At 43.0% G+C, this 27,530-nt stretch overlaps 1 protein-coding gene across 8 annotated transcripts in view; it reads left to right on the forward strand.

Moving 5' to 3' along the window:
• The window catches only part of SHROOM2 (shroom family member 2), a 132,376-nt gene that overhangs the window by 51,330 nt on the left and 53,516 nt on the right, over positions 1-27,530 (forward strand). For 5 of the 8 annotated variants that reach the window (XM_029998794.2, XM_029998786.2, XM_029998788.2 and 2 more), the window contains exon 2: positions 2,883-3,034. Coding sequence is in view for 4 of the 8 variants with exons in the window: in XM_029998786.2 (XP_029854646.1) it covers positions 2,883-3,034 (152 nt within the window). In the remaining 4 variants the exon portion in view is untranslated. Of the gene's footprint in view, positions 1-2,882; positions 3,035-19,210; positions 19,502-19,696; positions 19,945-27,530 lie in introns of those variants that run through there. The other 3 variants (XM_029998793.2, XM_029998795.2, XM_029998796.2) reach the window with 2 other exon arrangements.

A 27,530-nucleotide genomic window follows, 5' to 3' on the forward strand; every position in this document is an offset into this window, starting at 1 on the left:
ACGAAATCATGTCCCTAAGTGCCACATCTACACATCTTTTAAATACCTCCAGGGATGGTGACTCGACCGCTTTCCTGGGCAGCCTGTTCCAATGCTTGACAACCGTTTCCATGAAGAAATTTTTCCTGATATCCAATGTAGACTCCCCCGGCACAACTTCAGGCTGTTTCTTCTTGTCCTATCGCTTGTTACTTGGGAGAAGAGACCGACCCCCACCTCACTACACCCTCCTTTCAGGTGGTTGTAGGGAGCGATGAGGTCTCCCCTCAGCCTCCTCTTCTCCAGACCAACCAGCCCCAGCTCCCTCAGCCGCTCCTCATCAGACTTGTGCTCCAGGCCCCTCACCAGCTCGGTTGCCCTTCTCTGGACACGCTCCAGCACCTCAGTGTCTGTCCTGTGGTGAGGGGCCAAAACTGAACATGGTATTCGAGGTGCGGCCTCACCAGTGCCCAGCACAGGGGACGATCACCTCCCTGCTCCTGCTGGCCACACCATTTCTGATGCAGGCCAGGATGCCGTTGGCCGCCTTGGCCACCTGGGCACACTGCTGGCTCATATCCAGCCGGCTGTCGACCAGCACCCCCAGGTCTCTCTCTGCCGGGCAGCTTTCCAGCCCCTCTTCCCCAGGCCTGTAGCGCTGCGTGGGGTTGTTGTGACCCAAGTGCAGGACCCGGCACTTGGCCTTGTTGAACCTCGTACAATTGGCCTCGTCCCATCGACCCAGCCTGTCCAGATCCCTCTGGAGAGCCTGCCTACCCTCCAGCAGATCAACACTCCAGCCCAATGTGGTGTTGTCTGCAAAGCTACTGATGGTGCACTTGATCCCCTTGTCCAGATCATTGATAAAGATATGTCGTGGTTTAACCACAGCTGGCATGACGCAGCTACTCGCTCACTCTCCCCCACCCAGTGAGTGGGGAAGAGAATTGAAAGAAGGTAAAACTCGTGGGTTGAGATAAAGACAGTTTAGTAGGACAGAAAGGAAGAAAATAATAATGATGATAATAATAATAATAATAATAATAATAAAAGAATTAGAATATACAAGTGATGCACAATGCAATTGCTCACCACTCGCTGACCAATGCCCGGTTAGTTTCTGAGCAGTGATCCACCCCACCCTGCATGAGAATATTTATTCTCATACTAAATCCAAAACATAACACTATACCAGCTACTAGGAAGAAAATTAACTCTATCCCAGCCAAAACCAGGACAGGAGAATGCTGTGGGAAACAGTGTCAAAAGCTTTACTGAAGGCCAGGTAAATAACATCCACAACCTTTCCCTCATCTGCTAAGCGGGTCGTCTTGTCATAGAAGGAGATCAGGTTGGTCAAGCAGGACCTGCCTTCCGTAACCCTGTGCGGACTGGGCCTGATCCCCTGGTTGCCCTGGCCATGCCATGTGTTGGCACCCAAGGTGATGTGCTCCATAGCCCTCCCTGGCACCGAGGCACCGAGGTCAGACTGACAGGTCTCTCGTTCCCCAGATCCTCCTTCCAGCCCTTCTTGTAGATGGGCATCACATTTGCTAACCTCCGGTCAACTGGGACCTCCCCGGTTAGCCAGGACTGCTGATAAATGATGGAAGGTGGCTTGGGGAGCACTGTCACCAGCTCCCTCGGTACCCTTGGGTGGATCCCATCTGGTCCCACAGACCTGTGTGTAAGTGGTGTAGCAGGTCGCTAACCGCTTCCCCTTGGATCATGGGGGCTTTGTTCTGCTCCCCATCCCTGTTTTCCAGCTCAGGGGGCTGGGTACCCCAAGAACAATTGGTCTTACTATTAAAGACTGAGGCAAAGAAGGCATTAAGTACCTCAGCCTTTTTCCTCATCCTTTGTCACTGTGTGTCCCCCTGCATCCAGTAAAGGATGGAGTCTCTCCTTAGCCCTCCTTTTGTTGTTAATGTATTTATAGAAACATTTTAGCTGTCTTTTTATGGCAGTAGCCAGTTTAAGTTCTAATTGGGCTTTGGCCTTTCTAATTTTCTACCTGCATAACCTGATTTGAAATCAGTTCAAACTGTTGGTACTTGCTAGTCTGGCTGATCAAGCTTTTGAGATTTGTTTTAAATTTTGAAAATGAGTAACTCATAATGTGTTTTTTTTTTTTCCTTCATTGGGGTGGGAATTGCCAAAACCTGACTCTTTAATTTATCTTGTGTGTGTTTCGCCACATGTTATAAATAGTTGTGTAAAAATTCAATGCATGTGAGAGATGCCTGTGGCAGCAAAACAATCTTCCAGTGAATTTCCCTTAGTGTTGCTGTGTTCTTCAGTAGTGTGACGTGTTGTTTTTCTTCCTTGGATCTCAGACCATGATCTCTTCTTCCAGCCAGAGCTGTTAGCTGTATGGATTGTAAATTCTCAGATATTTTCCTAAATGTTATGTGCCTTATGAAAATCACTTTATTTCCTAGACCTGCTTATAAAGCAGTATTTGGGGGTTTCATTGCATGCCAGATTTTTGGAGTTGACTGTGTGGTTAATGTTATTGACTGTGTGGTTAATGTTTCTGTTTACCTTCTGTAGAGAACCAGATTTTAAGATGCCTGCCCAAAACTCTATTTGCAAGTAGAATTACCTGTACAGTATTGAACGGAGCTCAAGATTACAGATGCTTTTGACTCCCAAATTTCCATGAAGCTTTCTAGTTTTCTCTGAAGGTTTCTCCCCCTTCCTTTTCTTTCCTATTCTAATTGTCTGTGTATCATTGCTCTGTCTCTGTAGCATTTTTGAATGTTTTTTTTTTAAATTACTTTAAGCACTTAATTATTGTATTAATTATTATATGAAGCCAATATTGAAAGCTCATTAACTTAGTGTAAAGGTGGCACTACGCAACCTCAATGTTTCAACTGTTTCATATGCTTTTTCTTCAGATTGAAGATGGGAGCAAAGCTGCAGCTGTGGACAAGTTACTGGCTGGGGATGAAATTGTTGGCATCAATGATGTGGGCCTTTCCGGCTTCCGACAAGAAGCAATCTGTCTGGTGAAAGGTTCACACAAGACACTGAAGCTTGTAGTAAAAAGGTAAGCTTGTGTCGTTCAGCTGGAAAACCAAATGTATTTCAGGCTATAAGCTACTGGGCAACTAAATTTGCCAAGACTCGGCAACATGATCTTTTCATTCAGAGTTATTAATGCGCACATTATGCGGTGTTACCCTCCTCCCTGAACACAGACTCTTTATGGAAGAAGACGTGGGGAGAGGTAGCCTATTGATCAGAGCAAGAACTGAGGCAGTATGTTCTGTGAATTCTGTGTGATGTGATGAGTCGGGACGCTGTTCCTTTCTGTCCTCCTGAAGTGCAGGGCCTGAAGCCGGCTGTCCAGCCAGCCCTGCTTCCCCGCCGTTGGTGAGCCGACATGGGCCATGCTTTCTAGAGCGTTTGCTGTGCAGGCCAGTTGGGCTGTGAGGAACGGGTTACATGGGAAGCTTTTGGAAAAGCTTTTTCCCACTTTTTGAGGATATTTGAGGTCTCAAGCGTTTCTGATGTGGTTTGGGTAAAGAGTACTTTCAGTTAGTTATTAGTGAAGGGGAAAAACTGAAATGGTTTATCAAAACAGAACACATTTTCTGCATGGAAACTTTTTGTTTCGTCATTTTGACTTACAACTTTTAAGTACGCACTTTTTTGCTAACTTGAATTAAAAGTAAATTTCATAAAATAATTTTGACAAAAGTGAACAGCTGTTAAAGTAGGTCAAATCTTGTAACTTCTGAAGAAAATTCAAACCAGGAAATTTGAACAACAAAATCTTTCTCATTAATTTCCTACTCTGATAAATCAGTATTTTCTAATTAATTACTTTTATCAAATTATACCAACCAGTCTTTCATGTGAGAATTTTGGGTGTCTCTGCAACAAAATTCTTTTTTTTATTCTAACAACACAGAAAATGGTGAGAATTGGGGTTTGACAGGTATGATGATCCAGTCTGTAAATAAAACCATAGTTTGAGGCTGTCTTAAATGAGGACTGTCTTTTGTGAAATAGCACTGATAGGTAAGAGGTACGAAAGCATGCTTTTCACCTTTGGTTTAAGAAGTTTTTTTTGACAGGAGGAATTATGGGAACCTGAATCTCTTCCACAGGTGATAGTTTTTATCCTCACCAATAGCTACTTCCGGAAACTTTTCCAAAATTTTTGTAGCACTAAAGCTAATAAATGCAAAATAAAATGCATTCACAACTATTATAAATCATGTTGATATTCAGCTGTTTCAACTTGCACTGGCTATTCCAGTAAAAGCACTTTTGTTAGCAGTGGTTACATCAGCTGTTTCTGTCACAGAAAGGGAGAGCTTCAGGGTTGAGAAGTTTTATAGACGTTGAAGAATCTGCCAAGACAGCAAGTCTTAATTACTACAAAAAGCTTTAGACCAAGTGGAAAGATTCCCTCTTTCCTGGTGCTTTTCAGTTTTATGACAGTAACTTGCTCAGAATCTGTGAATTCTGATCTATCTTTGGAAATGGCAGAATGTTTGATGCTGAAATAACACTCCTAAGAGACACAGCTATGCCATTCTTGTCATTCACAAGTACTTCACTTCACACATGTGATTTTGGAGAACTTTCGTACAGCTAATCAAGCACTGATTTGCTGCTGGGGATTTGCGGCTGTTCTCTGCAGGCAACAGAGCCCCATTGCTATGCATGCCTGTGTGCAGTTCGGTGCAAAGCTGATGGATTTTCATCAGTCCTTTCTCATCCCTCCTTTTTTGACTTCCCTAGCACATGTGCAACGGGCAAAAGCAACCTAGCTGTTGTAGCCAAGAGGCTGAAATAGTGGCTGTTTTCCCTAACAACATTTTTGTCTTAAGTTCATGAAGACTTCGACAGCTCCCAAAAGAGGCAAGAGCCTTTTGGGTCATTGACAAGCCTGCATAATATTAGATAAAATTTCATAAAACTTACTGAATGAAATTAGCTAGGGCTTTTGTCTGTGGTTTTTCAACTTTGCTCTTTCTCTTGGAAAGTTGCCTTAGGACATCAGTCCTTTGACGGTCAGAAACCTTTTAACGTCCAGTCTCATTTTATTCTTGGCCAGCTTGTTCTCATGCACTGCTGTCTGTGTGCTGAAATAGCTTTTCTTTTCCTGTTGGAAGTTCAAATGATGCAGGTTTTATAAAAGCCTTGTTGCATGCTTTCTTTCAGAAGTTATGGTTTGAACAACAGTATTGTTTTGTTTTGTTTGCCCTAAATCTTAGGCTGAATTTTTATGAGTGCTTTAAACAGTCCTGTCTTTAAGCAAACCAGTTGTTTAGTCTTTGTGAGAGCACTCCTGCAGGTCTGGATTGAATTGGATCAGGGAACTGATCTGACTGCAAAATTACTTGGGGAAGTAGGTTTTCAGCTGGATAGGACCACCACTTTTCAGAGGCAGTCTGCACTTTAATTAATTACAGCAATCTTGAAATGGCTGCCTTAGCATTTTTAGACTATTTCAGTCTTCTTTAGATCCACCCTTACTGTTCTCTGGGGAGACTGGGGAGAGTCCCACAATTCCCTTTCACTGAGTTACATATGAGATGAAGAACTGATCTGCAAGTTGTCTTAGCATCTTTTTGCCTGCTTGCCCTGTGTCCTTTGTCTAGCACTGTGATATTTCTCTCTAGTGTTGGATTTAACATTTTATTCCCTGGGGGTGTCAGTGCAATAATCTGAAGCACGAAATAGACCGATGGTTTGAAGTTCCACAACCCAGTCCTGAAGGTTAAAAGAATCTTTGTTTTAATCATGTTTGTCCTTGCTTTCAGTGAGAGTTAGCTTGGGAAGCCAACATCTAGATTTTATGTTGAAAACTTTTTTCCCTAGGGTTGTTTGTGGTATCTATTTCTAGACTGATCCAGAGGTGAAGAGCAAACTTTTAAAAAACTATCAGGATGTGGAAAAATTACTTTTTCACAAAATTATTCTGGAAAGTAGAGAACTTCCTTCCTATTAATGTCAGTAGAATTAATCCAGAAAAAACAGGTTTTATTTGTCACTGCTGAGAAGCATGTCCATGTGAAATTCCTCCATATGGGTCACTCCTTCATGCAGTAATGCCACATCCTGATCTTATATTGATCTAACTATTTCTGTACCTGGGAAGGAGTAAGGGCATGCTATTTTCAGTTTAGAAGTCTAATATACTTACAGCCAAGACTAAGTGAAAAAGTTTTGCCATGGTGAGTAATGTGTTTCATTCACAGCAATTAACTTGTTGACTGTGGCAAAAGTTTCTCAAGGGGCTGGTGGTGTTCAGCAGTGGTAGCTGGCTTCCACAAAATTATATTTACCCACTATTTTTAAAGAATCTGATGCTTGACTTGCATAGGGAAAATAACATTGGTCTCTAAATAGAAGTGCCTGCAGTACCAAATACTCAGCATAAATGAGCTGGCTATCAGCATACATGCTTTGCTGTATTTTTTGGAAACATAGCATAGTTGTGGTCTAAACCAAATCAGGACTGTGCAACTGGCTCAACAACAAACATGATGTTTAAGTAGCTTACATATATTGATGGTTGAACAAGTGCGGTATACTTTTCGTCTTGGATTAAAAGAGGACTCAGGAGGCTTCATGTTGCTTTCTCAAGTGCATTTGTCAAAACAACACATCTTAATTACTTGCTAGTTCTTCAGTGTAGTACTGAGTTGTTTCTTGAATAGATTCCTTTCTTAGGAAAATGGAACGGAAACTGTGCTTAGGACATTTCTTACAGGAATTGTATGTGAATTTCTCTTGGTTTGGAAAAAGACGTGTACATGTCTATATGTACACATGTAAAATTGCTCTGAGTGTTCATATGAGTGTTGATACAGAGGTGGTTACCATATTCTGTAATTTAACTGTTCTGCATACGCTTCTAACTTAAATTCTCTTCTAGTTATTAAATATAATCTCTATTCCTTTGCACATGCTAGACATAAGTGTACACCACAAATCCATTAAAGTTTTGATTAGTTTTTCACTATGAATTCATGAGACACATTAACTGTTAAAAATTGACACATAGGTGATGCTTCCATTTGTGGTTTATTAATGTTAAAGAGAGGATGGGATTATATGGGCTTTGAGAGCCACCCTAAGAAGTTATGCGAGGTTGTCCTGCTGGCTGCTTGAATCGTCTGTTAGTGGCAGTGGGTGGGCAAGGGAGGGAGTAGCCATGGACGACTTCTCCTCAGGGCCTGCTAGTGATGGGAAGCTGGACTTTCAGTTTAACCTGACCAACTCTGCAGGTACTGCAGAGAACCAGCCTTAAAGTTCTGGAGTAGTTCTGGCCATGTTGTGTACACATGTAAGCAGGCGTGTTTTCTTTCCTTTCTATAGCATTTCATTTTGATGCTTTTGCGTGGCCAAACTGCAAGCTGGTTTTGCAATGCTGAGGAGTCCCTTGTTACAGGAGAGGGAAAAAGCGAGAGCAAACACACTTGCCATCAGAAGCGTAGTCTGAATGCTGAAATTTACCGTGCAAAATCCTAATAAGGGAAGTGAATGTCATGATATGTGAACTATAAACACCTAGGCACGGAAAGTTAGGGTAATCTTTATTCACATGGCACTTCGTGAAGACAGACAGCCATTCAATTGAAGCACAGCAGAAGGAGAGTTTTTAATGAATGTCCCGAGGGCTCCAAGATTGTACAGTACTGTCTCAGAGACCTGAGAACTGAGCAGAAATCCAGGAATAAAAATCTGACAGTTATTTACAGCATTCAGGTGGAAGATCACTGAAATTTAATCATGTTCTGAGCTGAAACATGCTCAACACCACCAGTGACCTTTCTGTAGTGGGTTTTGTGTAACTTACCAAGGGGATCTAGTTTTACCCATTTATGACTTGTGGAGCAGCTAGCTGTGCACCTCGTAGCTCCTTGTGGCTGCAGGAGTACTCTGTGAAACTTAGCAATATCAATTTGTGAGATGACTTGGGAAGATGAGGGATTTGCGTTTTCTGTACAATTACAAGATACAGACGGAGGACTGCGAATTCTGCCTCTTACCTGTATTTGGCCACTCGATAGTTCTAGTTTTGTAGATATCAAAATTGTTCATATAGGAAATGAGTAGAAAAATGCATGTAGCTTTGTAGATTTTTAAGCAAGTATTATACGCATTTAGTCCACAGTTATGGTTAAGTATTGCTCAATAAACTAAGTGCATTTGTGGAGAACCACTGTTGAGTAAGAGTAAAATCCATTTTGCCGTTAAATTTTATTTCATTGTTTCTGGAACTAGGGTCTGTTACAGCAGAACAAATAACAGTGATTTCTCTCTTGTTGCCCAGTAGCCATAATTCTTCGTTTTTGAAGATTGACCTTGGCCTTAACTGACCAAGAACAGATTTTTTTTTTTTTTTTTTTTTTTATGCCTGTATTTTCAGCCAGACTTTGGAAATAGGTAGGAAACTGCAGTATGACTTTACATGGCTGTATCTGCATGCACATAACATTGCTTTAAGAAGTAGGCAGGTGTGATAGCCCCTCGCTACCCATGTTTCTTGGAATTGATGTGGGTGTGGAACAGTATGTGCCTGTGCAGAACTTCATTACACACGCCTTGGGAGTGGGCATTTGTAACAGACACACACAGCTTTAAAGTTCAAGGCTTGAACATTTCTGTGTGGCTGCAGCTGGTGGAAGGGCTGGGCTGTTAAATTCCCATTTTGCAAATTCACTTGAGAAATGGGTCAGTGCATCGCTGTAGGCCCACTCTTCCGCTCTAAAGAGGATGGCCGGTTTTAAATGTGTGCCAGATCCGATGTCCTACCAGCCGTTGCTGCTGTCCGGGTCTTGCGATGGAGAGCGGAGCAAGCCACGTGTGTCAGGATATGTGACAGGGTATCACCAGGCTGGGGCCTCTCTTTTTCTCCTTTGGTGCTGCCAGTGAGTTAGCATGGCTCATGGGGGGTGGCAGGAACCAGATAAGCACAAACATGACGTGTCGTGCAAATTGCACAGCACCTGCAAGCCTGGTTCAGGAGCCCTTGGGGTGGTTGTCCTGTGTTTTAAGGAGCGCCTAGCAATCCCATCAGGATCTTTCCGTGAAGGAGTGTTTAATGGAGCAGCTGCCAAATAAGTCAGTCCATACACGCTCAGTGGGGGTCTACGGAAGAGGCCAGCCGGCGTGGCGCTCCCCTCCCACTCGGGCATGCCACCCACCTCCTCCACCGGCAAACCCAGGGCTGGCTCAGCCTCCGCTGTGCTCCTCCTCCTCCTTCAGCTGTGAGATCCTGCGCTACTGACGGAAGGAATAGACACGACAAAAGGAGGAGGGCACGCTTTCATCTTGTATTTTCAGCACGTTATACCCTGGAAGAGTCCTGATGAGGACCATTTCCCCTGGTTGCCTAACTGTCTGCACAGTCATTTAACCAACGTGTTAACAGTGTCAATCCGCATTCCCTTCACCATGACCCTAGCAGCACAACCCAGGTGTTCGGATGTTTCCCATGCCAGCTGGCTTTTTGGTGGGGTGTACATCTAAAAAGCAATTTTATTTCTTAATTTTCTGCCTACCTCACCCATTTCTTGGTTGCGTTAACGTGATTTGATTCATGCTGTTAGTGACACAGTAATGGACACTTGAGGTGAACATAAGGTTCCGTTCCTTCAATTGGTGGTATATTGTCCCTGGTTTCAAAGAGCAGATTGTTGTCTTGTGGGTTTGGATGTTTGTCTTATACAACTGTCAGGACTCTCTCAATACATATGTTGTGACTGACGTGTTTTCATCTTGTGGCAACTTTCATAATTTATTTCTTTACAAATCTAAAAAATCTAGCCTGTAAAGCTTGAAAAACAGAAAGCCAAATATACAACAGATGTCACGACGTTCTACCAAGTCAACTCCATTAGGGTGATGTTTGGAGTACTAGGAAGGGCATAGACATTTCCTTGTAGGTAAAAGGAATCCTCTATAATTTGAATATGCTTATTCAGAAGGTTACTTGTGGCAATGCTATTCAGTTTTGTGAAGTAATTACCAAAATTAGGCAATGTTGCTTTTTTGTGGAATGGAATATGCATCAGATGGTAACAACCTGTGAGTCATGACTGGTTTTAGGTTTTGGGTTTTTTTTCTTCAGTCCTGCAAGCACTTGTCGAAATGGTTAATTTTGAGCATGAGTAGTCTCATCCAATTTAGTGAGAGCACTCACATGACTGAAGATGAAAAAGTATACAAGTGCTTACAGGATTTAACCATAGCTTTTTACCAGGCAGTACATTGGATTTATTCTTAAAACTGGTGAATTTCAATGTAGGTGGTGGAAACTGTGATATGTAGCCCCTTGGGTGAGAGGGGGAAAACAGGCTAGCCTTCTAAAATTTGGGGGTCTGAAGACTTACTCATTTCACATAGTACTTTCACATGCACATAGAGAGGATATTTTTTTGTGTGTTTGATAATACTGTAGATCTCTGCAGACTCCTGACCGAAACAGAATTGTAACCCCATCCATTAAAGACCAAATAAATAATGTTTTTATGTCATGAATCTTCTTTGCATTTGAAAGGAATACTTTACCATATGTTGTATGCGTTTTGAAATACTGAATTGTTTGGGGTTGCTTTTAAGCACTTAAGAGCATTGTTTTTTTTTAAACACTAGTCAGGAACTTTGACATGCACATGTACAACTTCAGGAGGGTAGTAATAATACTCCTATTTCAGTGTGTTGCAGTTCTCCTTGTGGTACTTTTATTTTAGGTTACATATTTAACCTCCTGAAGATTAAATGACTGACAAGATTGAGAACTTGGACGCTTCTTAAACATTTCAGTGTCAAGTAGCCTACTGTGTTGAGCACAGAGATTTTATGCTCTACTTGGTCAAGTAACTGCATGTAACACCTTCCAACTTGAAAAGATTATAAAAAGGTTTTAAAATAATTTCTGAATCCAACCCTTAACTCCAGAAATATGAGCACTTAAAAGAAGGGCAGGAATGCAAGAGTGTTGCAGCTTTAGTTACTGAATAACTGAACAAATTTGCATCTTATCTCTTAAACAATAAACCCATTATTTTATGGTCATTGCTGCTGAATCTGCATAATACTGGATCACCTGGCAAAACGAAGTCTGGCACAGAGACACAGCTACCACACTGCTGAGTTATACGGCCCTTATGCTTTTAGTCCAGCTTCATGCTGCGTGCAGAGTAAGGACAGAGTGACAAAAGCCGGGGTTTGGGGAAGTTTCTGCTGGGTTGCAACTGAAATCAGAGTCAGCTCTTTAGTCTGGCTCGTGAAGCAGCCTTTTCGGCAGGTGGGCACCCAAACCAGGGGTGGCATCTGATGGGGAAGAAAGCGCTATGGGGGATGGTAATGTCTTCAAAATCTGGTCTGTCATAGGACATGTCAGAGCAAAACAGCTTTCCCAAATAAAACTCGAAGCATCTTAGCTCATGGCGTTGTTCTTTGTGGAGGCTCAGTAATTTGCATCATGTGGCTATAGTGTTTTAACCAGGAATGAGACAAACTAAGTCTGGGCTGTCTCCTGAAATGCCCTGGGACTGGAGGAACTCTCTTTCCCCACTCCCATTTTTTGGGTCACCTTGGACGTGGTTAGGTAAATTGCAGCTGAAATTGGTGTGGGAATGCACCACACCTGTGTAGAAACACCGGTATTTGGAATGTGGTTTCTGAGGAAACTCAATTCGTTCGGGACAGCTATCGAATGGTGAGCGCATTGCAGTGAGCGGCTGGGAGGCAAAACACGCTCGTTGTTCCTGGCCACAAGCAACCCGAGGGCTTCCACGGCCGCGTGCTCCAGGGATGCAGCAAGTTCCTTCTTGCTGAAGGCAGCACGTTGGGCCAGGGTAGGCGGCCGTGCGCTGCTGCGCTTGCTGACTCCGTCCTGGGCAAAGGCGCTGGCGGGGAGCGCGTCCAAAGGCTGCTCTGCTTGCTATTCCTCGCTCCTGATCCTTCGCCTCGGCCATGGTGAGACAGCCTAAAATCCCCTGTGCGTTTAGACTCCTGCTGCTGCTGTTAGTGTTTGCCCTGTCAGAGGCTGCGTTTTTCTTCAGCGTTACTGGTGAATTAAGCCTTTTTTGTATTTATGTTAAAGGTTAATTTCTTTAGCGCCTTACTTACATAGCATGATAATTTCCAAAATATTTGAAAGTAAACCCTGCTGGAACCACTGTTTATAGCTGGTTTTTCAATATGTGAAGTATTTTAGATGCTTCCAGATGATAAATAATAATTTTTAAAATGTTTTATCATCCTTTAGAGGAATTCTAATAAATCATGGCAAAAGCTGAGGTAAGAGAATGACATCAGTAGTTTAATGCTATCTAGCCATCAAAAGGTAGCAGAACATGCACAAAATAAGGATGAGGAAAAAGTATTTATGTAGCTTATATAATATACCATAAATCCCAACATCAACACTTTTATCTCAGACATCCAGATGTGCCTGTCTAGTTCGCCAAGGCAGAGTGAGGAAAAAGAGTTCCAGAATATGAAAGCTTTATCATAGTAGTCTATTGTGAATTTAGCAGGCAGGAAGATTGATGATGTTATACCTCATACAACTTAATACCTCATTGTCGACAGTGCATATCTTATTTATAAATGAAATTGCTGTTCCATCCTGCTCAAGCCTGTACAATTGGGCTGAGGTACAAGGAAAACCAGAGCAAACTGTGATGGTGAAATCCCGATTTGCTGAAGTTAATGACTGAACTCTTTAAGGGCACTAAGACCTGATAATTTATTTGCATTTATTTGTTTTCACACACTGAAGCAGAGCATTTTGCAGGCCTCTCTAGTTTCTTTTTATGTAAAATACAACTTCCTAGGTCATGGGATAGGAAGGGAGCTACTCTGCTGTGCTGCAACAAGGTAAGACTCCTTCCAGAATGGCTTCTCTTAAAAGAGGCACTGTTGACCATAGTGCGGTGTTGCTGTTTGCTCTGTTTTCAGATGCTGGGTGACTCATGGGAAGAGAAAGCAAAGAGCAGTACTACAGACTTTATAGGTCTTGCTATGGTTGAAAGCAAGGCAAAAGGTGATTATGTAGATCTTTGTGTAAATTTTGGTGGGTGAGAATAGGCATTTAAGGTAGGATGTGCTGTTTTGCTAAAATTTTAGGGATTTGGACAGAACCTATATCATAGAATGCTGTCAGTTACTTGTCTGTCAAAATACTGGTTCAATTTGCCATTCTGAGACATCTGAATATTAATAGGTTGCTTTTATTAGTTCTTCTCTATCTTTTAGAGCCCTTCCCTCCCCCCAGAAGTCCATAAATCAAGCACATAGGATCATAGAATGGTTGGGCTGGAAGGGACCTTAAAGATCATTTAGTTCCAACCCCCCTGCCATGGGCAGGGACACCTTCCACTAGACCAGGTTGCTCCAAGCTCCATCCAACCTGGCCTTGAACACTTCCAGGGATGGGGCATCCACAGCCTCTCTGGGCAACCTGTTCCTGTGCCTCACCACCCTCACAGGGAGGAACTTTTTCCTTACATCTAATCTAAATCTACCCTCTTTCAGTTTAAAGCCGTTACCCCTTGTCCTGTCACTACATGACCTTGTACAAAGTCCCTCTCCAGCTTTCCTGTAGCCCCTTTTAGCTACTGGAAGGCCACTATAAGGTCTCCCCAGAGCCTTTTCTTCTCCAGGCTGAACGTCAGCTCTCTCAGCCTGTCTTCAGAGGAGAGGTGCTCCAGCCCTCTGATTACCTTTGTGGCCCTCCTCTGGGCTCGCTCCAACAGGTCCATGTCCTTCTTATTTTGGGGGCCCCAGAGCTGAACGTGGTACTCCAGGTGGGGTCTCATGAGAGTGGAGCAGAGGGAGAGAATCACCTCCCTCGACCTGCTGGTCACTCTTTTGATGCAGCCCAGGATATGGTTGGCTTTCTGGGCTGCAAGTGCACATGGCTGGGTCATGTTGAGCTTCTCATCAACCAACACCGTCAAGTCCTTCTCCTCTGGGCTGCTCTCAATCCATTCTCTGCCCAGCCTGTATTTGTGCTTGGAATTGCCCCAACTTATGTGCAGGACCTTGCACTTGGCCTTGTTGAACTTCATGAGATTTGCACAGGCCCAAAGCTTAAGCCTTTTAGGGTCCCTCTGGACACTATACCTTCTTTCTAGCATGTTGCCCACACCACACAGCTTTGTGTTTTCAGCAAACTTGCTGAGGGTGCACTCAATCCCACTGTCCGTGTTGCTGACAAAGAAGTTAAACAGTGCCAGTCCCAATACCAAACCCTGAGGAATGCCACTCGTCACTAGTCTCTACTTGGACATCGAGCCATTGACCACAGCTCTTTGAGTGTGACCATCTAGCTAATTCCTTATTCACCAAGTGGTCCATCTGTCAAATCCACGTCTCTCCTATTTAGAGACAAGGATGTTGTGTGGGACTGTGTCAAATGCTTTTGCGCAAGTCCAGGTAGATGATGTCCGCTGCTCTTCCCTTACCCACCAATGCTGTAACCCCATTGTAGAAGGCCACCAAATTTGGCAGGCACGATCCTGTGCCTTAGCATAGTTTCCAGGAGGATCTGCTCCATGATCTTGCTGGGCACAGAAATGGGACTAACTAGCCTGTAGTTCACCGGGTCTTCCTTTTTATCTTTTTTTAACATGGGGGTTATGTTCCCCCTTTTCGAGTCAGTGGGAACTTCCCCGGACTGCCACGACTTCTCAGATATGATGGATAGTGGCTTAGTCCCTTTGTCCACAAGTTCCCTCAGGACCTGCAGATGCACCTCATCAGGTCCCACGGACTTGTGCTCCTTCAGGTTCCCTAGATGGTCTTGAACCTGACCTTCTCTGACAGTGGGTGGTTCTTCATTCTCCCAGTCCCAGCCTTTGCCTTCTGCATCTTGGGCAGTGTGGCTGGTGCACTTGCTGGTAAAGACTGAGGCAAAAAAAAAAATCATTGAGTACTGCAGCCTTCTCTATGTCCCGGGTAACCAGGTCTCCCATTTCCATCCAGAGAGGGCCCACATTTTCCCTAGTCTTCCTTTTATCACCAGTGTACCTATAGAAGCTTTTCTTGTTGCCCTTGACATCCCTGGCCAGATTTAATTCTATCAGGGCTTTGGCTTTCCTAACCTGATCCCTGGCTACTTGGACAATTTCTCTGTATTCCTCCCAGGCTACCTGTCCTTGCTGCCACCTGCTGTAGGCTTCCTTTTTGTGTTTGAGTTTGTCCAGGAGCAGCTTGTCCATCCATGCAGGGCCTCCTGGCACTTATGGTGGTTTTTGTTTGTTTGTGTTTTTTTTTTTTCAATTCTGCGTCAGTTCTTTTTTAGATATACTTTTTGGGAGTTACTTCCTTTTATGATAAGATACTAGAAGCTGAAAACGCAAAAACAGGAACTCCTTCTGTTTTGCATGGAAAAAAAAATGCTGCAGTTCCATTTGCTGCTTCCAGAAAAATACGCTGACTTTGTTGTTGTTGTTGTTAGAATTTGTCAGCACTTTTCTTGGAAGGGCAAGAAGGGAGTACAAGGTATTAAGATACTCGGTGTATAGAGATCAAAAACAACCAGCAGAGCCACAAACACAGTTTTGCTGTTTTAGCTCATTGCATTGAGTTTTAGTGAGTTACAGACATTTAAAAAAAATGTGGTGGTATCAGAAAACAACCTGGTAATTTCAGGTGTCTCAGTCAGAGTGAGTCATATTAAAGGTTCCCAAAATTCAAAAACTGCTGAGTAATCTCCCTTTGAAAACAAAAAGAAAAAGCAATGAACATGTCTCAAAGTCCACGTTCAAAAATGGAGACACCCAGAATCTCTCCTGACTTCTGAAGATCACAGCTATAGCAATTAAATGTCTGAGGACTTCTTTTAAATGTGCAAATAAGACTGCCTGACCACAACAGATGCCTTTTTTTTTTTTTTTTTTTTTTTTAAATTCTGAATAGTTTCAGGTCTCTTGTTTTCTCTGTGGTTGAATCCTTTGCTGGTAGCGCTCTCTTGTGGCTAGTGTTTTCATTAAATGACTTAAAAGGGATTTCAAATATATATATATAATTTAGAGATTTCTGCCTTAGAACAGACACAGTCTCTTTTGGATAAGCATTCCTAAATTAAATGTGGTAATATATATTTTGATGATGCAGGAAGGTCAGTCTAGACAAAAGCACCCCAAATGTGCTTGCCAGAAGATCTCGAAGGGGGCACGTGTATTGAGCGTTAAGGTTTTTAACCATTTTTCATCTTTGCATTTTTGGCGAAAAGCCATATGCCTGAGCAAGGGCAGGTGAGAGGCGCGGAGGAGAGTGAAGTCCGCGTTGGCAGCCAGAGTCAGCTGGAGGAGAGACTGGGACGGGCACCTTCGGCACCAGATCTCGATCGCAGATGCTGATTTTCCTGTGGCGCTGCTCTCAGCGATGAGCAGGTTACTCCCCACAACTTTGGTTATTAAAACAAACAAAAAAAGGATCTGGGAAACCTTTCCCAGTGAAACTGATATGTGTGTTCCCAGTGAAAGCTCTTCACCCTAAATTGCTGTTTTCTGATTCCAGGGACGGGAGAGGAGAAGATGTGGGGGGGATAACTCTTGAAGTGTTCTCTTTTTGAATTACAAAGCTCTTAGCTGGTGTTTTGTTTTTCAGTAAGATGGTAGAGCCTTCTGGAAGCTTTAGATGGTGGCATGCAGGCGTTTCCTTTGAACTAGGAACATACAGCTTCCTCTCTTAAGAAAAGAGCAGTTATTAATGAAAAGTTGTTTGGTACTACTTAGACTTGATACCATCGTGATTACAAATCCAGTGTCCTAGCTCTATAAGCACATCTGTGTTAATACCAAGTGTGTTAAGTTGTCTGTAGGCTCCTTTTCCTTCTACGCTGTAATCCAACAGCAGCTAGAGTAATGATCCCAGGTTATTTACTTGGTTGTACTTTCTTGCAGACAGGCAGGTTTACACTTGAGATAAGGCCTTGAGTGAGAGGGGTCTTCGTGCTCAAAATACTTAACTGAAAAGTCTCTGTTCTTTGATAGGCTGAAATCTTTGTGCATGGCATTTGTCTGGTCACCCACCTTCTCTGATCTTTGGATCCTATGTGTAAAATAAGCACAGTAATAATCCCAGTCCTTTCAGGGATATTTACAGCTGTTTTCCAGCAAATGTAGTGCCATTCCCAACAGTCCTTGTAGTGATGGTAAGATGAGCTTGCTTTGTCTGCTTGCTGTTCTGGCTGCAGTCTAGCAGGACAGCTCATCAGTCTGTGATAGCAAATTAAGACTAGAAAAAAGCTTTTTAAAGCCAAATTAAAAATCCTATTAGCCAACTATATTTTGAGGTTTGAGTTTTCCTTTTCTTTAAAATTAGGGAGATACTTGCTTTTTAACTTGTTTCTCTTGTTTTTTTACCACTGTACCAATGTAATTCTAATACTTTTTCAGACAGTGGATTCAATGGTACTCACTCCATGCAATTTATTCTTCTGTTATACAGAGTGAAGACGGGCTTGCTGCTGGAAATTCAGGAAAAAAGTTCTTATTTCCACTTGATTTTACTTCTCTGTTTTGGCAAATAAGTCACCAAGTATAGAATAGCATTTGTCAGCTGGTCTTTGCATCCTCATTCACACAACAATAACTCCATGTTTTATAGACTCTTTCAGAAACAATGTCAGAAAAGTGACCCATCAAACGAAAGTCTGTCTTTCTCTGGACTGAGTGTGCATGTGCACACACATGCATGTGTGTTAATGTTGATAAGCAAGGGATCACGCTAGGTTACCTTTATTCAGACTGCTTCCAAAACCCCCTCATTATGTTAGATTTAACATCTGTGAGAAATCACTACTCTCACCTTTATATAAAGTACAGTAATTTTTTGATAGAATGTTGCAGTCTGGCTGGGAAAGTTTTAGCCATATACCATCTAACTTCCAGCAAGTTCACACAGTGGAGCTATTGAACTTCTTTATTATTGCATAATTCTGCCATATGCTGTCTTAACTAGACTTCTTATTAAAATCCAAATATGCCTGCATAAAATAAGACCACTTCTTGCCCTTTTGCCAACCTTGTCCTCCCTCCTGAAGTTTGAGGATTTCTGTAGATCCACGGTACTTCCAGCATTTCCTTTGTGACTATAAGCACACCCTCCTTTGACCTGTGAAAAGCCATTCATTTTTTGTATGCAGGATGTGGGTCAGTCAGTTGGTAAGGATGCTGCAGTGCAGTCAGCTTCTCATGGCAATCAGTCTGCTGTGTTTTTAGCACAGAAGAAATAAAAATGTATAGTCATTTTGTGTTTAGTGTGATGGGTCAGTAAACCTAAGGAAAACCTGATCTCGGCACATAGGCCAGTATATAAGAAGAAAGTTTCTCCCTCTCATTCTCCTAGACTGATCCTTAAGGATACAGCAGAACTAATCTTTTTCATTTTCCCCCAAATAAACTCTGTACAGCCTGTTGCTGTATCCTTCACATCCTCAGGTACGATGATGGTCAGCAACCTTAGAAAGCTTACATGTGCAAATCTGGCCAGTGGCAGGGGATTAATGGTGTGACTATGGAATAAAGCTGATTTTTTCAAAAGATTATTAAAATAAATTGTCCTTTGAAAGAATTCCCCAGAATTTGTAACATCGGTCTCCCTGGGGGATGGAAGGACGTATCTGCCACTTTTCTCCATAGGCGATGATTTCCAATGCCTTTCTGAGTCCTGGGGTTATTATTTCTAGGGATATCACAGGCTGCCTCTCTTTTAGAGGAAGCACTGCTCCCTGATATGGCTGGCTGGTTGGTTTTAATGTATGGGAAAAACATCTGTAACTCAAATGTTATTGACAGCCCATCAGATCTTAAGAGGCCCAGGCTGTTCTGGAGATTTTCTTTTAGCTTTGCTCCTTGAGCAGATTTGTCATCTCACAGGTGACATTAACTTCTTTACAATGCAGCGCCCTAGACTGGTTTATTCACCCGCATATTTGCTTAGAAGATTGCAAAAGGAAAGGATGGGACAGCTGAAAAAAGCAGTTTCAGCAGCGTAATCTCAGTGTATTTTCCAGGTGCCATGTCAAACACCACTTCAAATTAAGAATAAAAGCCTCCCCTCCCTCCTCCTACTCCAGGAACAGTCCTCTGGTTTCATTTTTTGGGCTTTGCTCAGCTTTTGCCCGCCGAGTTCCGCAGGCGGTGTTCACCGGAGTCGGTCGGCGGAGTCGCTGGTGTGACTAATCAAAACTGCTATGGCCTCTTAGCGGGGAGCGGTAACAAGGCTCCTTTGTGAGTCTAATTATATCCCCTAAGCTGGCACAGCGGCGCGGATTAGTACAAGAGGAGGACAGTTGGTCGCGGAGGGCTGTGGGGTCCCATGCTCTGCCCGGCCGGCGTTCCCCGCTTTTCCCGGGGACGGAGCCCCCGGCGGGTGCCACCCACACCCCACGGCCGGGGCCCCGTCGCTTTTCTCTTGGCCCAGTCCCGCTCCCTGACGTGGAGGCTTGCCTGCCAGCCGGGAGCCATGCCTGGTCCCTGAGAAAGGGCTCTGGGAAGGAGGCACTGCCCGGCGCGGTGCCCGGGTAGGTACCTGGGGCTGCGCCGGAGAGGGGAGCCTGCTGCCAGGACGCCGGCACCTGATCCGCTCCGGCAGCTCCTCGCCCCTACGGCCCCGTCGTTGCGATAAGCAAGCGCTCGGGGCTTTTTTGTACCTTATTAACTTGTCCGGGAGGGTGGGGAGAGGGCTATGCGGGGTTGTCTCAAATGCATCCGATTAAAATTTCGTCATAGGATTGTTGAAGCGGAGTCGGCAGGTGTGGAAGAGGGGAGGTGACTTTGAGAAGGGTATTTTGTGGTTTGCTTGCCAGTTCGCCTCCCGCTTCTCACACGGACCTGGCTTCGGCGTGCTTTGTGTCACTGAGCAAAACAATTTATCTCCCAGCGAGGCCGTGCGCTGGGGTGGTTTGCAGTTGCTACTTCCTAAGAGGTCTGCAACTAGTCTTCTCGGGCCGGTCTCTTCATCCCAGTATGTATCGTAAGGACAAATGGAGTAGCAGAGTCAGTCTGTTAGTGAAACTTAAAGTGTCAAGGCCTGAAAGTTTTTCAGTCTTGAGCTTTTATTGGTGTGAAAACAAAATTCGATGGAAAGAGTTTCCCAGGCTGTGAGCCGTTTGCCAGCTTGTGCAGAGGTTACACAAGGATGCAAGGGGATTTTTACAGAACAGTGCAAGAGGAAATGAGTATGCTGCTAAATGTATGAGACCAAAATTGTTCCTCCCTGTAAATCTAAAGAAGGGATTGTGGGATTTCTCCTTGGGAAGGGGAGAATTATGAAGTAGTGAGCAAAACTGGGGGGGCAATCTTTTAAATACACTTGTGTTACGCAGTGTGGGGAAGGGGAGGAAGGGTGGTAAATGATAAATTTGGCAGAGTAGGATTTTTTCCTCACTGCCAGGCAGTTGCTGCTTCCTGCTCTTTAAGAACATATGCTGTGAAGGTGGGGTGCCGGAGCAGCGTGGGCTCAGGACGTGTTTCTGTCTCTATCTGCTTAGCGGTGACCAGACAGAGCAGCCAGCTCCATTAGAGAAATCCTTAATCTAGTGGGACTAATGGAGCTTCCCTCCAGTGTGAGCTGCTCAGATGGGAACTGCCCGTTATGTTTGTGGGGCAGAATCCCAGAAGAGTTATGATCAATTTTTGTGGGTTACTGTTTGTTTATAATAAAGCATAATAATACATAGCAGAGAATTGGTACATAAAACACATCACACATTTCTGCTGACCTTACTGAACTTTAAGTGAAGCTATAAAATACTGGACTTTCATTAATCACTTGGAGCTCATATGTAGTATTCAGTGTGTCTCTTTCACTGATCTTTTTGCATATATGGAAGACATCATTTCTATTCTTTGAGGCTGTTTAAGCTTCCCTGAGGGAGCCCTATACCACCCTAACGCCAGCGTTACAACCCAATTTTGTTTTCCAGCTGAAGACTAAATCTAGTACATATAATGCAAACAGCTGAGTAGTCACTGTTAGAGCCATATTCACTGCTACAGGTTTAAAACTAGTGATGTAGGCACAACTTGCATGTGAATATAGTATTGTTACTTGTGAGATTGTCTGTAGATACCTTGCATCAGGATTCATACCTTGGTTTATGTGGGAAAAGTGCACGGATGAATTCAGTTATTAAACTACTCATTTGCTTCAGAGGGATGCTGACAGCCCTTACAGCTTTTTAACACACAAGCTTTAGCAGCAGGAGTAACTGTTTATGAATACTAGCTAGAGCTTTTTTTCCCATGTTTTGTCATCCATTGTAACTGATGTGGCCTTGGAAAATCATTGAGGTAGTTTCCGATTTGATTTCTTTGTATCCAAGCGCATGTTTCAACTTGCGGTTTTTTAGTTTTATTTTTGCCAGATTGACTCTCTTGTAAAACTTATTCTTGGTGATAATTAGGGTGACTAAAGATTGAGATCTGAAGGGATGGTGTGAGGTGGGCTGGAAGAGGAATAATCTGGTGAAGATTTGTGTTGTTATTGCTGTGAAGTGTTTCTGTTTTCAATCTTGCTCGGAAAATAGCTTTTATTTTACTGGGAAGTGACTGAACCCAGCTTTCAAGTCTAATGACGTTAAATTGGGTGCGTATCTTGGCACGTTCAGTTTCTGCAAAATAAGCCTAAAAGCCTGCAAGAACATTATCCACTAAACAAAATCAGCTCTGCTCTGGGAATCCCAGAAATCAGAGTTGTCTGGGCACTTTTAAACTTCCATCTCTAAGTGGTTTTAAGTGTTTTAAGGCTGCCATACGTCTGCTCAAAGTAAGGCCTGTATGTGTTCCCAGGGTATCCAAATCAAGGGAAACAGCATTGTTGCAGTTAATGGGTTAAGTAGGGTTTTATTTTTCTGATCAGCATAAATTCACTGAAGACTTGAGTGTGTTTACACAGTGGCTAGACTGGCATGGGTTCTTCACCTGGGCCAGCGGCTTGGACCGGCAGCTCTAGGAGCTGCTGCCGCAGGGGTGGGCGCAGGGGACGGCCACTTATCCGTGTGCTCCGCTGTTTCTCTGGGGCAGGGGCTGAGGTGGCTGTTGTGGGTGAATCTTTGGCAGAGGTATCGCTGGTTTGATACCCTTGCATTCATTGCATTTCCTTTTCGTGAACTGTCAGTCCTAGTTCGTGTCTGCGTTTCTGGAAGGGTCTCACGTTACTGAGTGGAGAAATCAAGCCTTTTATTTTCAAGGTTCAGAGGTACCCCTCGGTATGTGTGATGGAGGGAGGAGGGTTTGGGCAGGGAGTGGAGACAAGGAGAAGTCTGTGTATCCTGTAGGTACAGTACTGTGCGCAGAGAGCAAAGGGACCCATCTTCTCCAGGCACAGCTGCTAGTCCTTTTGCAGTAAGAAGAGTGCCACTGTCTTTGGATGACCCAGATACTCGCCCGTAAGAGAGACGATGCAGGGGAAGAAAGGTCATTCTTACCAGTTCTTGCTCCTGTGGCCATCAGCTGGATCTTAGTCTTGTTTAACCACTGTGTCCTTATCAGCACTGTCTTGTAGCAGGGAGGATTGAAGGTGGGGTCCAGCTCTGTTTCTGACAGAATAAAATGTCAGGAGGTGAAGCAGGACGTAGAGCCAACCTCAGCAGAGGAGCCAGCTTCTTTCACTTGGCCCATTGCGGACCCTCTAGGGATGGAGGGCAGTGGCCTTGCCTTTCTCAGGGTAAGGTGCAAATCTGCAGCCCCACAGGCTGGTAGGAGCTCTTGTTGACAGCAGTGACAATGTTATACCTGCCCATGCAGATCTCCTCTACTTCAATGAAGAGTCTCTACACAAAATGTTGGAGATTGGGTCTGAATTAATACAGGCATAGGAGGAAAGGAGCTCATGTTCCAAGAAGTTGCAGGAAAATATCTGCCCTTAGCCAATGGAGAAATTGTAGATGGATGCGTAAGTGTTTCAAATTGTACTGCTTCTTGTTATAATGCTGTTAGAGCTGCAGTCATCAGTTGGAGATTAAGGAGGGGATATAACTTGGAACTGAACAATTAGCTTCTCCACCTGAAACTTGAGCTGCCCCTGGGAGGTAAGGAGGGAGAGGTAACCTCAGAAGATGATTGTGCAACTATAATCACCTTACGCCTTGGGCTTCCAACACGTTAAGGCAGCTGAGATTTCATGCCCAAGTTATGAGATCTGTCATGTGCCAAAACTCTTAATGTCTGTTTTAATCTGAAAATAGTTATTATGACAATAAAAATGCTTTTTAAAACAGTGCCGTATATCACAGAGTGATTCACAGTTGCATAGCTATCTCCAAATGTCACATTCAGTAGAAGCACTATAAATTTCTTACATACACTTGTATGTTAGCCCATAAGTGGCTCTTCTGGAAGGGGAGGTTTTCTTCCCCTTCCCCCTTTAATTATTTTTTTTTTATGGAGCAGGTTTTTCTTTCAAATCTCTGTTGTCCTTTGGAGACCAAGATGCCTCGAGGGAAAGTTTCTGCATAAAAAGCTTATTCAGTTCTTTATTAATGTGGAAAATACTGTAATTTTTTCTACAGTATTGCACTCATCTTTTGTCTCAGTTATGGCTAAGCTGGAATAAACGGGTCCTGGATGCTGTGTGACGTGGCCAGTATTTATTTGGAAGATTACTTGAGAATGCAAGTGTTGTGAGAATAGGCTAAGAAGCAATATCTGAATACTTAACAAGTGCACGCTCTTAAATAGATGAGCAAAAAGACTTCATGTGGGCCTGTTGGTTCTACTTCTCATTCTAATGTTTTTTCTGGCTAAAAAGGACTATATCATTGGTAATAGAGACCTGTGGTATTGTTCTAAATATTTATTTCATTAAATATCATTCCTGCAGCGCATCTGCTTTTGCCATTCCTCTTTGTGAACAATTTTACCACATAACGTATTGTTAAGGTTGCATTATCCTTTGCATTTCTATGCCACCACTACCAGCACAGTTTCAACAGAGATTTAGAAAAGACTTTTGGGTAGGGAAGTCTAAACTGAGCCACAAGTTTTGTCATTCCGTATGAATTCCCTTACTGGTCCTGTTAGCTGGTGGTATTTTCAGTATTCCTTCTCTTAGGTCTTGCTGAACCGGAGTAATTTCTGCTGCTGTATTTGGGGAAAAAAATGTGGTATGGCACTTGAAAAAGTTTCAGAAAATGGGAAAGCCGGAATCTGACTGTTGCTCTGATGTAGAAATAGTTGGAGGGTTGAGTTAGAATACTGATGCAGAAATTCAAGAAACAGGAAACTGAGTTATTGCTGGTACGGCACTGTTGGTCTTGTAATGTCAAGATGTCCATAACTCTTTTTTAGTGTAGTGGTGATCTCGATATTACAGCTTCAGACTGGACAAGAGGGGATAGTAATCATTCCCTGAAGAAAACGGAAGCTGTTTGTGGGCAGTTTGCACCAGTTTTAGACTGGGAATAAGATGCTTCTGTGTTTCAGAAGTTGGATAAATAATCCCCACCTTAAGGAAGGACAGGTACTGGGTTTAATTTTTATGCATGGAAATTTATAGTTATGGTATTGCAAATCTAGAGGTGTTGAGAGCAAGATTTTTACAGAGCTCAAGATACCGCTTTTAAGGTCTATAGGCTGGAGAAAGCTCAATTGCCAGTGTAGGGTATGTCAGGAGTAAATTGGGGTTGGGTAGAGTGGAGCAGAGGGAGCTGAGAGAATCAGAGATTTCTTTTTGAGAAGAGTATCATGTTTGGTGATCTTGTTTACTGTACTTCTGAAATGTTCCATCAGAATCCACAGGACAAAAGGCAGATCCTTCTCTTCCTGTGTTTTCTTCATTCATGTTGAAGGTCAGTCAATATACACATCCACACACGGTGTGGGATTATATTTTTTTAGGCATACTATGTTGATTATTCTTAGCTTGTAGATAATGTGGGGGTTTTGTATGTAGATATGTTGAAATTTTGTAGGTTTTGGAAGGTTCCGCTCTGAAGACTAATTTGAATTCAGGCCTGCAGATTATCCCTAGACTAAATAGATTTTGAAGGCAGTTTATCTAAACCATTAAATAATTCTTACCAGCCATTGACAGAGCTCTTAAATCTAGTATAATTAACTAACCTGATACACTGAATTTAATACATATTCATTGTTTTCGTACATGTTTTAACTTGATTTTAAGTGACTACAGTGCCATCTTCTATCACTGCAACTTTCCTTCTGACACTGCAGTAGATCCACAAAGAAGCCTGTCTGGCTGCCAGCATAAAGACACAGGTGGGAAGAGGCCGTGTAGGAACCGGCCCGCAAAGGGAGTGCAAGCTTGCCGTGTTCTTGGAGAGGGGAAGGTAGGAATAGCCAACCCCAAACAAGCATGGGACAGGGGCTGGAGAGAGGAAAGGATGCAAAGATGGAGGCGGTGATGGCACTCCAAGGGGTCTTGCGCTGGTGACTCCAGCCAGGGAGATGGTTGAGCTGAGCAAAGAGCTCCCGGTGCAGAAGGTGAGGATAGGAAAACTTCTTGCGAGGAGCTTCTGTAATTGCTAGGGATTAGGAATTGGGTGGACTGCTGTTAGACCAGGCTTGTTCATTGCTTCATGGTTATTCAGTTGTTAACAGCTTTCCTTGATCAAGACACAATTTTCTTCACCTATAATGTCTTTTCAATACACTTTAACCAGAAAGAATAATAGTTTACTATTTGGTAAGTTAGAGGGATTCACAAAGTTGATTAGAGCCCAATCCTAATTTAGTTTTTTCTGCTTATCAAAATAATTTAAACTTTGAAAAGGGTTGAGTACACTAGGGCAGTCATAGATTTGTATTAGGATGACAAGGCTGCTAATGACTTTTCTCTTTGCTTGAAAATTTTATTCTTTATTTTTAATTTCTGTACATGGGTTTTGGTGTTGCGTGAGACTACCAACTGTTCTCTCTCAACTGTTCATCTTCTGCAGTTTGTGTGTCTGCATGTTACATGCACAGTCTTAGACGTCTGGGTTTTTTCGCCTGTGGCTGAACCAGCCGTCACCAGACAAGGGGATGTAGGCAGCAGGGCTCAGCTGTCTGAGGTCAGAGAAGAGTTTTTTCATATACCGAGCCGATTAGTTTTCATCATTGGTTCATCCCATTCCAGTGGAGCATGTCACAGGGGATTTTCCCAAAAGAATAGATGCTAATAAGGAGAGGTGGTTCTGACAGACAGATGGGGTGCGTGCTGCTGTTAATGAAGAGAAGCAGAGTCTTGAAACAAAAGCTCTGGTGTGGCTCTAGTGTTGCCGGTAGTAATTTGAATTGGTGTATGTCAGCCCTCCTGTGTTTATTTTGGAAAACAGTGCACAGCTGGCAAACTAACAGCAATGTTGCTGTTGATGATTTCTGATACTGACCTTCACCTTTAAATTAACTTTCCTAGGCTACCGAGCTGGCGTACTAGTTTTTTAAATCTCATATAAGCAGCATTTGATCAATTATGATGTGAAAGCATTTCCTTTTAATCTTCAGCAGATACCTAATATAACAACCTTCAACAAATTTTCATCCCAAATAAAGTTCCATTCAGGCATTTTTTTGTATTCAGGGAGTAAATGTGAAAGAGAGGAGATGATGTGGGTTGTTTTTATAAAGCTCACTGTAGATCTGCAGATGTAAAAGGCATTGCCTTAAAATACTTACCGTGATGATATTTACCAGTAGTTTTTCAGTTTTATTGCTCACCATGAACAGGCATTTTAAACATTTTAAGTTTAATTTCTATAAAAGTGAGGGTGTGATGTCTCCACACAGCTAACTTAAAATTTCAAGTCCTGATGTTTCTGCCTCAGCTAGGAATGCCCCGTTTGTTGGCTTTTGAGAGGGGTTTATGCAGTCAACTCTGTGCCTCAGCCAAACAAAGCCTAAATTTACTGTCCCTCTTTGAAAGGACATTTAAGGCTGTCCTGGATAGGCAGTGTGAATGCTGGCATAGAATGTACTTTAGAAAAAGTGTTTAAATTGCTGCTGTGTAGGCTCAGGACAGCAGGAAGTTGGGGCATCCAAGGCTGAATCTGAGTGAAAGGCAGTAGGACAACCTTACAAAAAGGGAACAAAGCAGTTCAGGCTGTGATGCTCTAGAAAGAAACAGGGAGATGAATTCAGAAGTGGACTGTGGGTCAAGATTTAGAAAGGTTTTGGTATATTGGGAAGACCAAAAACTGGTGGTTGGAGTGCAAAACCATCAACCTGGACAGAGAAGTTGTGGGCATATTTTGAATTCTGAAAAGCCTGAAAAGTGGCTTTGCATATGTGTATGGATATATATGTATATATCTATACATATATATATACACACATACATATATCTCTATACATATGTAACTTTTTTGAATCATCCATATTGGTTAAGAATGACAGACCGTGAAGGTTTACATCAAAATCTATTGTGGGAGTTTTTTTAATTTGGGGGTATCATTCAATACAGAGTTGTTGCATGAAGATTTTCAGGGGGATTTTCTGTGGTTTTTTTCCTTCTCGTATTCTTTCGCACATACATACCACCCCCCTTTCTTTCTCCATTTTCAAAGAAATGAGGAAGAAATAAAGTGGGAGAGTAACCGTGTTCCGGAAGTG

This window comes from Aquila chrysaetos, chromosome 23 (assembly GCF_900496995.4).
Source record: "Aquila chrysaetos chrysaetos chromosome 23, bAquChr1.4, whole genome shotgun sequence".
NCBI classification, from domain to species: domain Eukaryota; kingdom Metazoa; phylum Chordata; class Aves; order Accipitriformes; family Accipitridae; genus Aquila; species Aquila chrysaetos.